Source organism: Nicotiana tabacum, chromosome 10 (assembly GCF_000715075.1).
Source record: "Nicotiana tabacum cultivar K326 chromosome 10, ASM71507v2, whole genome shotgun sequence".
Lineage (NCBI taxonomy): Eukaryota > Viridiplantae > Streptophyta > Magnoliopsida > Solanales > Solanaceae > Nicotiana > Nicotiana tabacum.
In genome coordinates, this window is record NC_134089.1 from 126,071,210 (window position 1) to 126,087,421 (window position 16,212).

The 16,212-nt window shown below is 37.4% G+C and overlaps 1 protein-coding gene across 4 annotated transcripts; it reads right to left on the bottom strand.

The window, feature by feature from the left end:
* Positions 1 to 4,454: 4,454 nt before the first annotated feature.
* Positions 4,455 to 14,956, bottom strand: LOC107758944 (transmembrane E3 ubiquitin-protein ligase FLY1). Of its 4 annotated transcripts, none has more exons than XM_075223272.1 (15): positions 14,490 to 14,956; positions 11,753 to 11,825; positions 10,421 to 10,548; positions 9,349 to 9,458; positions 8,724 to 8,784; positions 8,086 to 8,152; positions 7,928 to 8,005; positions 7,664 to 7,821; positions 7,523 to 7,582; positions 7,319 to 7,412; positions 6,835 to 7,002; positions 5,571 to 5,899; positions 5,222 to 5,350; positions 4,967 to 5,131; positions 4,455 to 4,718 (listed from the first exon to the last, which is right to left on the bottom strand). In XM_075223272.1, exons 1-14 carry the CDS (start codon positions 14,613 to 14,615, stop codon positions 5,030 to 5,032), a joined length of 1,683 nt encoding a protein of 560 aa, XP_075079373.1. In that variant the 5' UTR covers positions 14,616 to 14,956; the 3' UTR covers positions 4,455 to 4,718; positions 4,967 to 5,029. The 4 variants fall into 4 exon arrangements, with proteins under 4 accessions (XP_075079373.1, XP_016432278.1, XP_016432277.1 ...); XM_016576792.2 differs by having other exon boundaries at positions 5,234 to 5,350; positions 14,490 to 14,934; XM_016576791.2 differs by having other exon boundaries at positions 5,234 to 5,350; positions 11,753 to 11,828; positions 14,490 to 14,905.
* Between the last annotated feature and the right edge of the window lie 1,256 nt (positions 14,957 to 16,212).

Below are 16,212 nucleotides of genomic sequence, written 5' to 3' on the forward strand. Positions count from 1 at the left end.
GTCTAGCCAAACAGAAATCCCTCCACCAGGTCTTGGCGGATCCAAACAAGCGAAATGTAGCAAAATCAACCTCATTGGTCTCAACAATACCCATATTCCTGAGAACCTCATAGCAGCTGTCCAAATAATCCTGGGGATCCTTAGTAGAAGCACCGCTGAAAGTAGAAGTGAAGAGCTTGGTAAACCTATCCAGCCTCCACAAAGCATCGGCATATATAGATGCTCCATCGCCGGTCTGAGCTACCACACCTAGCTGAACTGCTCCAACTGGATGAACCGCTGGAGTCTGAATCTGGGGAGCTACCTGCTCCGGAGTGCGAGTAGCAGAAGTCTGAGTCCCTCATCTAGCCTGAGAGATGGCTGGTGCTACAGGAAGCAAGCCTGCTCGGGTGACACTCTCCATGAGGCCCACTAATCGGACCAGAGCGTCCTGAAGAACTAGGGTAGCAATAAACCCCTCTAGGACCTGAGCTGGGCCCACCAGAACTGCTGGGTCCGGAACCTCCTCATCAAAATCAACTTGAGGCTCCGCTACTGGTGCTGCTGCTCGGGGCTGAGCTCTGCCCTTACCTCGGCCTCTAGCACGGCCTCGGCCTCACCCCTGCCCCTCGTGGGAACTGCTGCTGGGGGCTCGGGCTGCTAAGCGGTGGATGAGGAAGCGCGTGTTCTAGCCATCTGCGAAAGAACATAGTAGAAGTTCAATTAACATTGAGAAACAGAACCGCACGACAAAAAAGAACAAATGTGAAGTTTTTCCTAACTTCGCAGCCTCTTGGGGATAAATACAGACGTCTCTGTACCGATCCCTCAGACTCTACTGAGCTTGTCCGTGAATTGTGAGATATGTAACCTAGAGCTCCGATACCAACTTGTCACGACCCGGATTCCCACCCTCGTGAGTCGTGATGGTGCCTACTAGTACAAGTTAGGCAAGCCAATCAATTGCACAATTTACCTTTGTACCCATTTTATTTTCATTAACAATTTCGATATAATAACATTTAAACAGCGGAATATGAGATTAAGTGGAAGACTTAGATAAAATGAACCAAAATAATAAGAAACTTCACATATACCTCTACCCAGAAACTGGTGTCACAACATTCACGGACTATCTATCATTACTACAAATAAGTGTTTGAAAGAAAATAACATGGTCTGTCTCGAGTACAAATGATAACAGAACATAAAAACTGATAGAAGAGACGTCGGGCCTGCGGACGCCTGCAGGGCTACCTTGGAGTCTTGGTGGACTGAAGGCTGACTCCCCTACTGTTGCTGACCAAGTGCTACTTCGGTATCTGCACAGAGTGCAGAGTGTAGTATCAGCACAACCGACCCCATGTGCTGGTAAGTGTCTGGCCTAACTCCGGCGAGGTAGTGACGAGGCTAGGGCCAGACTCCAGATAAACCTGTGCAGTTATATACTATATGGCGGAAAGGTAAATAGGTAATAAGCAATCAAAGTTGGGAAAGGGGAAACATGCAATAAAAGCTGGGAAGGGGGAAACATGTTTCGGGGAAATAACAGATAAAAATAAAATATCAAGAGAATTATAAAGAAGCCAAAAGTTACTTCTAACAAGAATAAAGAAAACAATGGCAGACTTCATTTTCGGTTCACATCTCGTTGCAGGTGTGCAACCCGATCCCATTTCTCGTATCTCGTGGTAGGCGTACCACCCGCTCCCATTTCAGTAAATCTCGTGGTAGGCGTATCACCCGCTCCCATTTCATTAAATCTCGTGGTAGGCGTATCACCCGCTCCCATTTCATTAAATCTCGTGGTAGGCGTACCACCCACTTCCCATTTCATTAAATCTTGTGGTAGGCGTACCACCCGCTCCCATTTCATTAAATCTCGTGGTAGGCGTACCACCCGCTCCCATTTCATTAAATCTCGTGGTAGGCGTACCACCCGCTCCCATTTCATTAAATCTCGTGGTAGGCGTACCACCCGCTCCCATTTCATTAAATCTTGTGGTAGGCGTACTACCTGCTCTCATTTCAAGCCAACAATAATCACAAGGGATCCCGGCAAGGGAACAAGAGCAATATAATAACTTCCCGGCAAGGAAACAAAATAGCATAATAACTTCCCGGCAAGGGAACAACAATATCAAAACAAACATCCCGGCAAGGTAGAATCAGCTATAACCAATCTTAACTCAACTTCTACTCAGCTCAATTAATACCAATACTCGGTCATAAATAAATTCCACGAAATTAAACTAAATCCTTGCCTAATATCGAGAATCATCAATTAAAGCATCCGTAGAATCATTTAGGAATATAACAAATATCAATTTAAGACTCATGGTCATGCTCGACACCAACGTATAGATACCTGTCACCATGTCTATACGTCGTACTCAACAAGAAGCAATTAGCAAATAGGACACAACTCATAATCCCTCAAGTTAGGATTAGACCAAATACTTACCTCGATGCCTCGAACACAACTCAAAGTTCAATTATAGCTTTACCCCTTGATTCCACTGCCAATTCGCTCATATCTATCCATAAATTACTTAATTACATCAATAAACGCTAAATGAATCAACCCCAATGCATGAAAGTGAGTTTTCCAAAGTTTTACCCAAAATGTCAAAAATCGCCCCCGGGCCCACATGGTCAAAACCGTTTGAACCAAAATCTGATTACCCATTCCCCCACGAACTCAAATATATGATTTATTTTGAAATCGGACCTCAAATCGAGGTCCAAATCCCCAATTTTGAAAAACTTAGGTTCTACCCAAAACACTCAATTTCCCCCATGAAAATCTTTGATTTTAAGTTGAAATCATGATAAAAGATGTTAATGATTGAAGAAAACTAGTTTAAAACGACTTACAATTAATTTGGAGAAGAAAGAATCCTTGAAAAATCGCCTAAGTGTGTTTATGTTTGAGGGAATATGAAAAATGGGTTTTAAAATCGGTTAAGTATAAAAGTTGCAGGATGAAGGTATGAGAATTGCGAACCCCGACCTCTGATAAGCTGGGAAATGCGAAACCTTCAAAAATCCCAAACTTTCGCATTTGCGAAACTATTGTCGCATTTGCGATCCCTGGCCAATAGGCAAACCTTTGCATTTGCGAGCCAAGGCAGGCATTTGCAAGCTCGCATTTGCGAAGCCTGCAAGCCTGTTCATACCAGTAAAATTTTTCTGCAATTTCTTGTTCAAAATGCAACCCGTGGCCTATCCAAAACTCACCCCGAGCCCTCGGGGCTCCAAACCAAATATACACACAACCTCATAAACACCTTACGGACTTGTTCGTGTACTCATATCACCAAATTAATATCAATAACAACGAATTAAACCTCAAAATCATAGAATTTTCTCAAACTTCTTAAAACATCAACTTTAGCAATTTAGGTCCGAATCACGTCAAACGACGTCCGTTTTTCACCAAATTTTACAGGAATGTCTTAAATCATATATAAGACCTGTACCGGGCGCCGGAACCAAAATACGGGCCCGATACCATCATGTTCTAAACAAATTTCATTTCAAATTTCTTTAAACAATTCCAGAAAACAATTTCCTTTAAAAATTCATTTCTCGGGCTTAGGACCTCGGAATTCGATTCCGGCCATACTCCCAAGTCCCATATTTTCCTACGGAACCTCTTGGACAGTCGAATTACGGGTCCGGGTCCGTGTACCCAAAATGTTGACCGAAGTCAAATTAGCTCATTTTTTTTTATTTTTCCCCTCCCAAGTTAGGAGGATCTATAGTGTTTCCACACTTCCCCTCCATGGTGACTCGAACCCAGGACCTAACGATCGTAGGTGGAGGTGCTTTTACCAACTGAGCAAGCCTCACTTGTCTTCAGATTAATATTTAGGTCTAGATATTATCATTTTTCACAGATTTTCATATTTAGGCTTTCTGGCTACACGCCCGGACTGCGCACGCAAATCGAGGTGACCCTAAATAAGGTTTTCAAGGCCTCAGAATACAGAATTTCGTTTTTAAACAAGTGATGACCTTTTTGGGTCATCAAAATCATTTAGTGGTGGGTGTTCATAGAACAGAAGGCCTCGCCCAAGGAGTGGCAGATTTGAATGGAGTCTCGCTTTGATGCTGGGGAGATGAGATCCATAGATCTGGATATTTAGAACGACAGTGAACCAAGACATGAAGAAGTGCAATGCAAAAGAACGCCTTGTTTCTGGAGGCCTCGGGCAGTAGAAGATGAACAATCACTAAGAAATAGCTCAAACTAAGAGGAGGTGAAGTAATACTCGGCCAATTCTCCGGTATTCATTGAAGACTTCGCACATACCCCTGCTAATTCTTTTTTCTAACAATGGTTCCAATTCCATCTCTTATTGGACAATTAAACCAATTCTGTACGAGGAACCATAGTATTGAGTACAACAAAATCTGCAGACTATACACATCTTGTTCCTATAAAAATCATGATTACTATCTACATGTAATTCACCTATTGAAAGGTGCTGATCATAAGGCTACATTTCCCAACTTGGAATTTACAACTTGTTTTCTCAACCTATATCTCAAACAAAAACTGAAGTAATGGAATACAGGAAAAGAATCTAGAAATGTTATCACCTTGAACAAGAACTACATTGACCATAATATACATTACAAGAACTGCACAAGGCAATCTGGAGAATCTGTGTTAAATTTTTAAAACCTACTGAAAACTTCTCAAGAATGCTCCGATCCAATCCTCCACCAACCTGAGAGAAAGTACAAAATCTCGTCACATTACACATTTCTTTCGGAATCACAGGGAGAAGAATGAACTTTTCTATCAGTCGAGGGAAATAATCACAACATCATGCGTTTAGTCAGCCGACTTATTTTAAAAAAATTCACAGCTCATTGCCACACTGAATTCCCGCACGTTTTGTATGGTAATATTGCCCGCAAAAGTTCTAGAGGAAAGAATGTTACCGTTAAAACATATTCATGCACAGCCATTTACCTCAATTGACAGGTTGGTGGTGTCAGTCGCTCCATATCAATAGGAATTCAAAAATAAATCCATTCAGGCGGGAGGAAGAGGACGTCGGCATGTTGGGCACTCCATCTTTATGTCCATCCATCTTTGTAAACAACCGGAATGAAAGAAATGATCACAAGGCGTCACCTGCAAATCAATTGGCGCATTATAACCATATGGATTTTCTTTACCACATTTTGACAGGAATCCTACATTATAGCGAGAAAAGTTCCATACAAGTTGCATTACCATCCAATGATTTGCACGTTGAGTAAGATCAATAGCAGTCATGCAAATGACACAGTCAGAGACACGAACTGCATCCTGGTTAAACCTTCTATAATAGCTATACTTCTCCGGTAAAATCTGCAAGACCTCAACAAAGCTTACGTAAGATAGGTCACTGCAAAACTCAATAGATGATTGATGCTTTATCCTAAGAATCATTTTTTTGTCTAGAGCATCTACTTTTGTATACTTTATCAAAACAGATCGGTCATTGCAAAACTTATTCTTCTCAGTTGTTTTCTTACTTCTAATAGCATAATCGTTTCATCGAAAATCAACAGGTAGAGCAGCATAATACCTGACGAGGAATGAACCACCGAGATCCAAGATAGTGCTGCAAAAGAAGAATTGATGCTTGGAATGCCATGAAAATTCCCAAGCAGATGCACCAATTTTTGTCGGGCTCTATCCGCATAAAATTGTGAGGACAACCAAAGACATATAGTGGGATTGCTAACCGAGTTATAGTCATTCCCAAGATGTAATGAGGATGCAATGGTTTTCTCAAGTCACGAATAACATTAGTTACAACTTGAGGTATCCAAAAAGAGTGTAAAAGGAGAAGAAGAGGCCGCAGAAACTTATGGAACTCGTACATGACCAAAATGCCACCTAAAAGGATCCCATCTGCAAAACAATTTTGGAAAATAAAGATAGAGAAATGATATCATTTTATTATAGATTGCTATTACTACCTAGAGTTTATCTATTTTCTTCGCTTCGGTCTTATTTTTATCTTGTTGTTGTTCCTACTTGTTGCCATTACTTTTTTCATTCGTTCTCCAGCCATGGGTCTATCGGAAACAGCCTCTCCGCCCTTCCAGGGTAGGGGTAAGGCTAAGTACATCTTACCCTCCCCAAACCCCACTTGTAGGAAATCACTGGATTTTTTGTTGTTGTTGTAAAGATAGAGAAATGAGTGTGTTGTCCATGACAGTTGAAGCAGATCAAGCTGAGAGACAGGGGGCGGGGGTGGAGAAAAGGCTTAATGAAATTGCTTTAGTGTTTCTCTACCAAATTTGCATGACTTCTTTCTCTTGAGATTTTTGGATGACAAAATGACATAAAGCTTCTGCCCTAAGAGAGAATTGCGTTTTTTTTTTGGGACAAAATTTCAATTCTTTAGGCCCATGGCACCTATCTGAAGCAACCCATGAACCATGTTGAACAGTGAAGTTCATTCATTGCTTATATTTTCACCCTAGACACTGATTTCATTTTCTTAAAACCGTTATGCCAGATCACAAGTCACCAAATTTTGAAGCCTAGTGTGTATTGGATAAATTATTGCAAATCAGAGGTTACATCCTCCTTCACTAGGTAGAGAAATGGAATAGAACCAGGAATATTTCACGAATTGAGCTATACGAAAGCAGGTAGGATTATGTCAAAGAAAGATTTCCCAGATAAACCCAAATGTGTTATTTACTCTTCAACATCTAATTTCCCTTACAGTAGAATTCATACCTTGCAGCTTGACAAATTAAAGATACAGGCATATATAGTTGGTGACTCAGTTTATTATATACGCACATGTCCACATTTCAGCAAGGGATACTTACAGAAACGGCTGTACAGAATTGATAGCTCGCGCCTCATTGCTTCCCAGCCCTCTCCACTACTCATAGGTCTATTTGCCTTCCATATAGCGAGAAGATATCTCATCTCAAATATTGAGAACACAACAAACTTGAAAAATGCAGCAGTTGCAAAAGCATTGAACAGGGATTCTGTAAAAGAGCGAAAGATTAGCAGAGTGCAGCAGCTAGAAACAACATGAGTTTCTCATAGAAAATCTTCAACAAGAGTCTAAAAGAAGTAATGAACACATTAGGAACGTAAAATTCACTTGAAGTAGCCATACAAACTTCTAAGAGTAGGTAACAGGAAGGCAAAAGCATGACATAGTAATGACTTGTTAACAAGTTACTAACTAGGAAGTGTTTATCTTAAGAGGGTTACGTCATTGTTACCACCACTCTACAATTTTAAGATAATAAAACCAGCTAAACGTGCTGATTACAGTGACCTAGATATCTAACTTACCAACAAGTATGCCTGCAGTCAGATGTAAAAGACAAAGATAAGAATCAATTATTCCCTGTTGTCCGATCATCAGAATTGAAACTTTGGAAGCTCCCTACAAAAGGAACATCAGACATCATTCATTTGATTTAACACACTGAAATAGCAACCCAAAAAAAAGTGAAGACTTGTATCATTGGATGTAACAGAAAGTGGTAGTCTTACTGATTGAGTGTTGCTATATTCCATTTGCCGAATGAGGAGGAGCACTTGAAGAAAAGAGACCTAGGATTTCCATAAGTTAAGGAATCCACACAAAGTTCATAGAAAAAATAATTCAATGAAATGACAACTCTTGTAGGATACAAAGGTGACCATCAACGTATAGTTAACTGCTTTGTTGTAGTAAACCTCTATATTGACAGAAGTAGCATTTAATAGCATGGGTGAGAAACAGTCTCCATCGTCATCCACTGAAGGGCTTTCCATCAATCCTTCTAGATGATAATGATCATGATCTACATCTGGAAATGACAAGTAACTCGAGATAAATCACTTGCTTCCTGGTACTTGCTCAAACTACAGGGAGAAATTGGGTAAAAAGAAAGTTATTTAGGATAAATCAAATACCAGTAGTGGAAGATGACACACGAGAAACTTGTGCTGCAATTTCAACATTACAATGTTTCTCCATTTCATAAATAGGTGCTGCACAAACAGAGATATACATAGTTATAGATAGGAATTTAAAAGGTTCAATTGGATCAAGGCTGAGTAAGCATTATTACAATGTTTCCTCTTCCAAATCTTATCTCGTGGAGACTCCTGGAAGACCTGAGATGAGAAAAGTCCAAGCTGTCCAGGAAAGGTAAGATAAAGAAAGAAATTGTCATTTCATAAATTTTTAAGACACTCAATATTAGTTTAGAATTCACTTGGATGGGATGTAAATCAATTTTTTTATAGTTCCTGAGCTAAAAAAAACAACATATAGAGGGGTAAAGGTAACCTATCTGGGAGGGGACATGTGAATAATACAAGAAGCTCCCTCTATGAACCACCACTTTAAGAAGGAAAATTTTCATAACACGAGTTGTTTCATTTGTTTAAATAGATATATGAGAAACGGTTTCCTAAACAAGTAAACACCATAAAATTTTTGAATTTGCATCCCATTGCCTCAATATTATATACAAGTAAAGCATGTCATTCATGGCTGCAAACCTTCAAACTGTCAGGTGCCAAAGCATTACAACTTACAAGCTTCAAATATAAAGGAAAATACATAATGATAACGGAGAAATTTGAAGTAAAACACTTGATTAGCATGGGTAAAACTCACAAGTGCAGACGTCATAAGTTTGTCTATCAAAGCTACTATTCAAAAATTCATCTCAAAGACATAAAATATGGTCATGATTAATACCAAATGATATGGATTTGATAACAGATAATCGTCTTCCTGCCCAAGCTCACCCCCTTTGCCACTGCAAAAGATGCATAAATGTCAGTTAATGAAGCATTCCAAATAGTATCTCCGGGCTTGTTATGCGAATTGAGAAGACTGAAGCAATTAAGGTTACTTTGTTAAGAAACAGTTAAAAAAGAAAATTATATTCCTTTTACTTTACTTCTCTTTACAACAATATTCTTAAGATATGCAATGTCTAACATCTTTCTTGACAATGCTTCATAAAGCCTACTTGAGGCCTAAATCCTTCACCATGCTTAAAACCTAATAAGAGGACCTTTTACTTGCATGCGTATCCATAACCTAATATAACCAAACTCAACCGTTACAAATCCAAGTCGTAATCATCTATTGTCCTATGTGAGATAAACTGTCATGAGCTTCATAAAGACATTTTCAATATTGTTATCTTTCAATAAGAAAGTGACCATAGTTTTAAATTAATTATATTAGTTAAGTGCACATTCAATTTTCTACTATAAATATAAGGACCTTCCTACATCAATTTGTTCCATGGAGCAAGATAGGTGGTTGAACATACTTAGAGAATTTCCTTTCGGCCAAGTAACAAAATTAGTACCTGTAAGCTACCATCCGAAGTTGTCTGAATGGCCATACATATACACCTTCTACTCTAATTTGAGCACCCCCATGTTCATTGTCAAAAACATCATGGAAAATTATGACACCCTGTTGTCGGCAACAATAAATTATAGGAAGATAATGTCATTGAAATAAGTAATGTCATCAAAAAAAGTATATTCAGCTAAGGTTACATGACTTTTCAAGTACTATAACAGAGATTCTTGAAGGCTCAACAAAGGAAACATAATACATCCCAAAAAATAGCAACCAGACATAAGCACATCAGACTATTCACTATCAGGTTCTGATTGTCGAGCTTACAACATAAGCTAATTCCATGGTTTACAAATTCGCAAGTGCCAAACAAAACTATTTTTTAGACTTCAGAAAACAGCATGTTCGAAGGGTACACAGTACCAGAATGCTAGGGCAACCGAACAACGTCAGAAAAATATCATCATAAAACCACCACAACTAAAGACCATGAACAGTAGCATTATAAAAACGGAAGATGCACTGCTTGTAATTTTAGTAGGGATGTTAATAAATAATATGTTGTGCTGAAATCTAATATCTAACGGAAGTACAATACTGGATTTGGAGTAAATGACATAGGCTCTAGGAGAATCATGACAACGAGCAATCTTCTATAAAGGGAATTTTCAGTTATTTCCAAAGCCCAGACTAACAAGGAGTAGACACTCCAAAGCTACAGGCTTACAGCATCAATGACACATTATGCTTGGACGCCCCATTCTTTGTCAGACAAGAAAATATGCAACATAAACAATCATGTCATGCAATTCCTTGTACAAGACTTTCTTTTCTGAGATAAAAAGACAAATGAAGGTGTTGTACTTCATCCAATTCAGTCAAGTAACTATTTATTCCCTTTTAGCGACACGTTATAGTCCAGTAACCATCATCTGATTTGCAACTACAGAGATACAAACATTTTTTTCATTTTTCTTTCTTTTTGATTCAGGAGACAAGTAATTTTGTGAAAAATGACACCGAGTTAACACAATATTTTGTAAAGAGACTGGTATTTATGATGGCAGGACTACCTGAACATAATGTACACCAGTTATTTTTGTTGGGGCACTAATCAATTCCAGGACAGAGTTTCCATTGGACTTCTGAAAATCAGGAAATCGAGAAGAGCTATTCTTTGAATGTAGGAACCTCCAAGATCCTGAAGCTCAAATTTCAGAAGAAAATATTTTAGATTCAAGATGATAGTAGCAAGGGAATTTCATTTATTGAAGGAAGAAAGATTATCTTCCTTCATTTTCTTTGAAATGAGTTCTGCTCGATTGATAGCATCACTTTTAACTTCTTAGCCCAGTGTTTTGGATAACGTGCGACGACAAATAGCGACGAGGACCCGCTTCACTGAGGCGAGAGGCGCGCAGCGAAGCGCTCGCCTTTTTGATGTGAAGCGACAATTTATACAAAAAAATAAAATATTATATATATAACTAAAAACTCAATAACAATGATATATTAATAAATATATCAATTCACAATATGCATTAATTTTACTCTATAACTGAAAAAGGAGGAAATTTCAGGTTTGAAGTTTTGAAGAAGTTCTCTGCCTCTGCCTCTACAAAAACAGGGTGCAGTACTGCTGCTCAATAAAAAACAGAGCAACAAAAAAAGAAGAAGAGAAGACCAGAAGAAGAAAGAAGAAGAACGAAAAAAAAACAGAGAATAAAAAGACTCTCTGTCCTTTTTTTGCTGCACTGTTGCTCGACAACAAACAGAGCAAAAAATTAGAAAGATGAAGAGAAGATCAGAAGAAAAGAAAAATGAAAAAAAAAACAGTGCAACAGACAGACTCTCTGTTCTGCACTGTTGCTCGGCAAAAAACAGAGCAAAAAAATAGAAAGAAGAAGAGAAGAAGAAGGAAAAAGAAGAAAGAAAGAGAGGAGAAAGAAGAAGAGAAGCTTACCTGGGCTGGGTGGACTTGGGTGCTCTGTTGTTTGAAGGTTGAAGAAGAAAGAAACGTGAAATCACTGCAAGCCCTAATGTTTTAAGCCCTAATCTGTGCCTTTTTCGTTCTTTTTTTCAAAAAGCGACGCCACAGCTCACCTCTCGCTACACAGCGCCTCTCGCTACACAAGCAGAGGCGCTCGCCTTTTACAATCGCAACGCAACAGAGGCAAAATAGCGCAGGCTGCTCGCATCGCCTCGCCTCACGCTATTAGTGCTGAGGCGAGCGCTATTTATAACACTGTCTTAGCCTAGTCTGTTTGACAAGACAAATTAGGTACTTTCACTATCTTCACAAGACACTACTCATCAGAATACGTAAAGGAAGAGCATAGGGAGAATATTCTCCCAAGAAATGCAACATGAGCATGCGCCAGAAAGCAAGTTTACAGTTTACAAACCTCTGTATGTTCCTGTTATATTCCAAGCAGAAAATGGCCCCAACTCATTGTCATTCTTCTTTGCAAATAGCCACTGCTACCAAAAACAAAAAGAATTTGATTAAAGACTAGGCAGGAAAAACAAGCAGCCATACTATGGCCATAGTCACTGTCTTTCTCTTTGTTTATTATTTTGGTGACCGAGAAATCCATTCTTTCAGCTTCAAAACTCAATGGACAATAGGCCCACCCCTTTACCCTTCCTCATTTAAAACTAGATTTGGTTCAGCATCCAGGTTTTGAACTCGTGACGTGCACCTATACATATCCTGTGTTATACAATCTTTGTCGTTGAATAGAAACCTTGAAGCACTACGGTCCTAGTCAGTTTTAGTAGTAATGCCATGAACCCTCATGTTACCTATGCATGAGTAGACATCCTCTCCAGGATTCAATAAGCGTAATTTGTAAATGAGCTCCAATGATCCTATATTGAGAATAGAATTTTCAAGTTGACCCTGTATCGTAAAGGAAGCTAAATATAGCCAGCTAATAATGTCAATTTGTACTTTTCCACTCTATTTGACATCCTAATTACCAAGAGTTACTTACTTTATAACTCATTAACAAGATAGATCAGGTCATTCCATCCTTCAGTGAGAGGCCAAGACATTCCTTTCTTTTATCTAGTAGGGGTGATTCACTCTTAAATATATACTAAGAGCAGATTGTTTATTGTTTAGCTCGCATAACTTTTGTCTCCTCGAATCTTGTCATAGTCTTAACATGGATACCATGTCGATTACTTGGTTTCAACAGGGGTTGGACAAATTAGTTTTTGCGAGAGCTTTAAAGTTGAAAGTAAATAGTAACAGTATTTTTGGATATTTGACAAGTAAATGGTAAGAGTCCTAGGAAGATCTCCAACAAGCAATTGCTGCTTCTAGGAGAGCCTTTTCTTATGAAGGTGGTGTCCGGGCCAATGTCAACTATTCCACTGGCTACCTGCTACCTCCCACTATCACAAGTACTGGGTAACTCTGCCCACTAAACTCAGAATCTGCTAGATATTGCTTAAAAAAGAACCTTGGCAAAAATTCATGGTATTCAATGCTGGAAAATCACTACGGCTTCAAAATAAACCCCTTGTGAAATTCTTCAAATATTAACCTGAGGGATATGGCTTACATTAGCAAGACTCACATGTTGCAAGTCTTCCAGATTGAGTTCCTCTCACAAGCCAATTTTTGAGGCACCTTGGCTGCAGCTAGACATGTTATATTCTTGTGACATGCACTAAAGAAGTGACTACTGTTATATTCTTCGAAAATTAACAACCACCAGATATATGCATCGGTGCTATTATCAGATGTTTCTCAACTAAACTAAAGTACAGGAGATATTTTGTCCTTTCTCATTTCACCTCTTATTATTATGTGATTCGCCAAGAATGTTCGAGTCCAACTCCTATTGCTATATGACTCCTAGGTCTAATACAGTGATACAGATTCAAGAGTCTAATTTCCACCTATAGATCACGGATTTCTGGAAATGGTGTCACCCTATAACTTATAAGTCCAAAAGTCTGGTAAAATTAGTCTGAAAAAAAGAGTAAAATTAGCTCCAAATGATCATACAAAAGATAGATAACCCATGATAATATTTATTTTGACCTCCAATACACCGAAATACAACAACAACCCAGTATAATCCCACTTAGTGGGGTCTGGGGAGGGTAGTGTGTACGCAGACCTTATCCCCACCCTGGGATAGAGAGGTTGTTTCCAAATAGACCCCCGGCATCCTTCCCTCCAAGAACTTCCCACCTTGCTCTTGGGGAGACCCGAACTCACAATCTCTTGGTTGGAAGCGGAGGTTGCTTACCATCAAAGCAACCCCTCTTGTCCTCCAATACACCGAAATGACCTTCTATTAATATGACAAGATGTAGCATCGCCATCTTTTTCCTTTTTAATTTTCCCGTCATTTCTTTATCGTTAATTTTTTCATCAATTTTGATCCGTATCTTGGCTGCAGAAGTGCCATGACCCATGATGCCTGCTGAGCTTGGATCAAAGTAGATCAACTGTAAATATCCTTTACTTTCATTAGTTACCTCAATAAATTGAAACTTTGAGCTTAAACCACATTATATCAGTTACATCCCAGGTATATGATGACCATTATGATATTATGCAAACTAAAACAAACACTGCATGCCTGTAAAACCTGACCGGAGTCTCTATTCTCTCTTTCCTATCAATCAGCTCACCAGGAACCCCTTTGACTTCAAGCTAAGCTAGGTTCTAAACATGTGACCAGATCACATTTATCATAAACCCACCACAAACAACAAAAATTAAAACTTTTTCTCAAATTCAATTGAAATTCCCGAATTGCACAAGTCAAATATATCAAACATCACAAGAATGCTCTCGTTTCAGGCAGCACACGGGAAAGCTAAAATCACTTTCTTCTTTTTTCTTTTCTCCAACAGAGCTGAGAACATCAATTTCCATAACTATATAAATATCAGTCAAGAGAAGTCAAAAACATACATGATAAAGAGGAACAATCATATAACTTAAGGACTTCATAGTACAATCATAGGGTTAAAAGTTCTTCCATTTAAGCAAACACCGAGCTTTTGACTTCATAAATTATGCAGCACTTAATTGAGTAAAGTTTCCATTTTTTTTTAAATTATCCTAAGAGGGAACAAAGAACAACAAATACAAAACAAGTACCAGCTACTAACCTCATCACTCCACGAATGAGACCTTTCTCTAAGAGGCCTGAGTCCCTTTACTGAGCAAAACCCTCCAAAGAAGAGCCATAAATAGAACAGAATTCTTAAAAAGATCAAATTTTTTGTGGCACCCATTTCAAGATCAGTTCCAATTATTGTCCTTTAAGCAATTCTTGATAAACCCAGATGAAGAAATGAAGCCCATTACAGTTTGAAACAAGAGAAATTTAAGAAGAGGTGGATTGCTTCAAGTGAAGTCAAAAAAATCAAGAAAACTAACGACCCAACAACAAGCACAAAGATACCGAGCAATTTTTCAGAAGAAAAGGAGAGCTCAACTGCTAATCTACAACCTAAATAGAATCATTTGTTTGTTGATTATTTTGGTTACAACAAAAAGGACCGTCACTGGTCAATTCACGAACAAGAAAATAGAATACCCCAACATAGTACTGTTTTTCTCAATTAAATTTCTTAATTATTTGATTGTGTATTTACATTTTTAAACAAAAATATTTTAAAGTAATGTTTGATTGAAGGGCAAAATGGTCAATTAGTTTTTAATGGGTAAAATTGTAAATCAACTTTTGACTTGGAGGTGTTCCTACTTTTAGTATAGTAGATGATAGATGATATGATATGATATGATATGATATATACGGAATTTGAATTAAAATATAATTTTGAATTTATAGATAAATTTTTAAAATTAGAATTTAAATTAAAAATAAAATTTATCTTTTTTTATCATGTTATCATACTTAATTCGGTTAATGATCATATGCAATCATGTTAGGAACTTTTGTTATTTTTCTAATTTTTAAATACTACTTCGCCTCTAGCAAAAAAAAAAAACTACTCCATATAATTATAAAACTCTTTCACATTTAAAATCCTATAAGTATAGTTCTTTGAAACACTGTAGCTAGATTTGAATAAAATGAAATTCTTTTAAAATAAATGTAATATATAGGGTACACATCTATGTTTATCTAACTAACAAAAAATAATTTAGAAAACCAAATAAAAGTTTACTTACATATATAATCAAGTAAACATACATGTTGGAGAAAGAAACATCACAAAATCAGTCAATATTAAAAAAAGGTTGTATCTTCTTTTTTCTTGAAGAATATTTGTTTGAAGAGTTAATTTGCATAAATGGGCATCAAACAAATAACAAAACTTTAGCTATACAATTGGTATCATTAATTTCTATTTAGCACATTCAAGAAATTGAAGGGTATAAGCTGAAACCTCTTCATTTAGCTGTAGTCTAGCCAATATTACAAGGGTATAATATTTTTTTTTCCGTTGAAGAATATTAGTTTTGAATCATTAGATTATGTAAAAGGTTTTTTTTTTCAAACTCAACAAGAGAGAAATTGGTTTCTAGTTGATAGTTTCTATAGCGACTTTTAAATGTAACAAAGAGTATATATAAAAAAAATTGGTATGACGTGAAATATTTTTTTTAAAAATGTAAACAAATTATTTCGAAAAAACTCTTTACTTTTTTTAATTCAAAGATAATAAAAAGATAAGATATTTTTGAACATTAGTAAAGAGTTTTAAAATTATTATAATAGAAGTTATATCATGGATAAACTCAAAAAATCGAAATCTTATGGAATATTTACATAATATCCGGTCATATTTATTATTTACTTTTTATAGCTAATATATATAGATGATAAACTGACAACACACGATTATACACATATTATATATG

Bases quoted from the DNA above. Each gene is read 5' to 3' on its own strand.
- LOC107758944 (XM_075223271.1), bottom strand. From the start codon at position 14,615: ATGGGTGCCACAAAAAATTTGATCTTTTTAAGAATTCTGTTCTATTTA. The intron at 8,153-8,723 runs GTATTAATCATG...TTTCCTGGACAG, and splicing joins TATCAAATCCATATCATTTG to CTTGGACTTTTCTCATCTCA. The intron at 7,413-7,522 runs GTAAGACTACCA...TTCCTTTTGTAG, and splicing joins AATATAGCAACACTCAATCA to GGAGCTTCCAAAGTTTCAAT.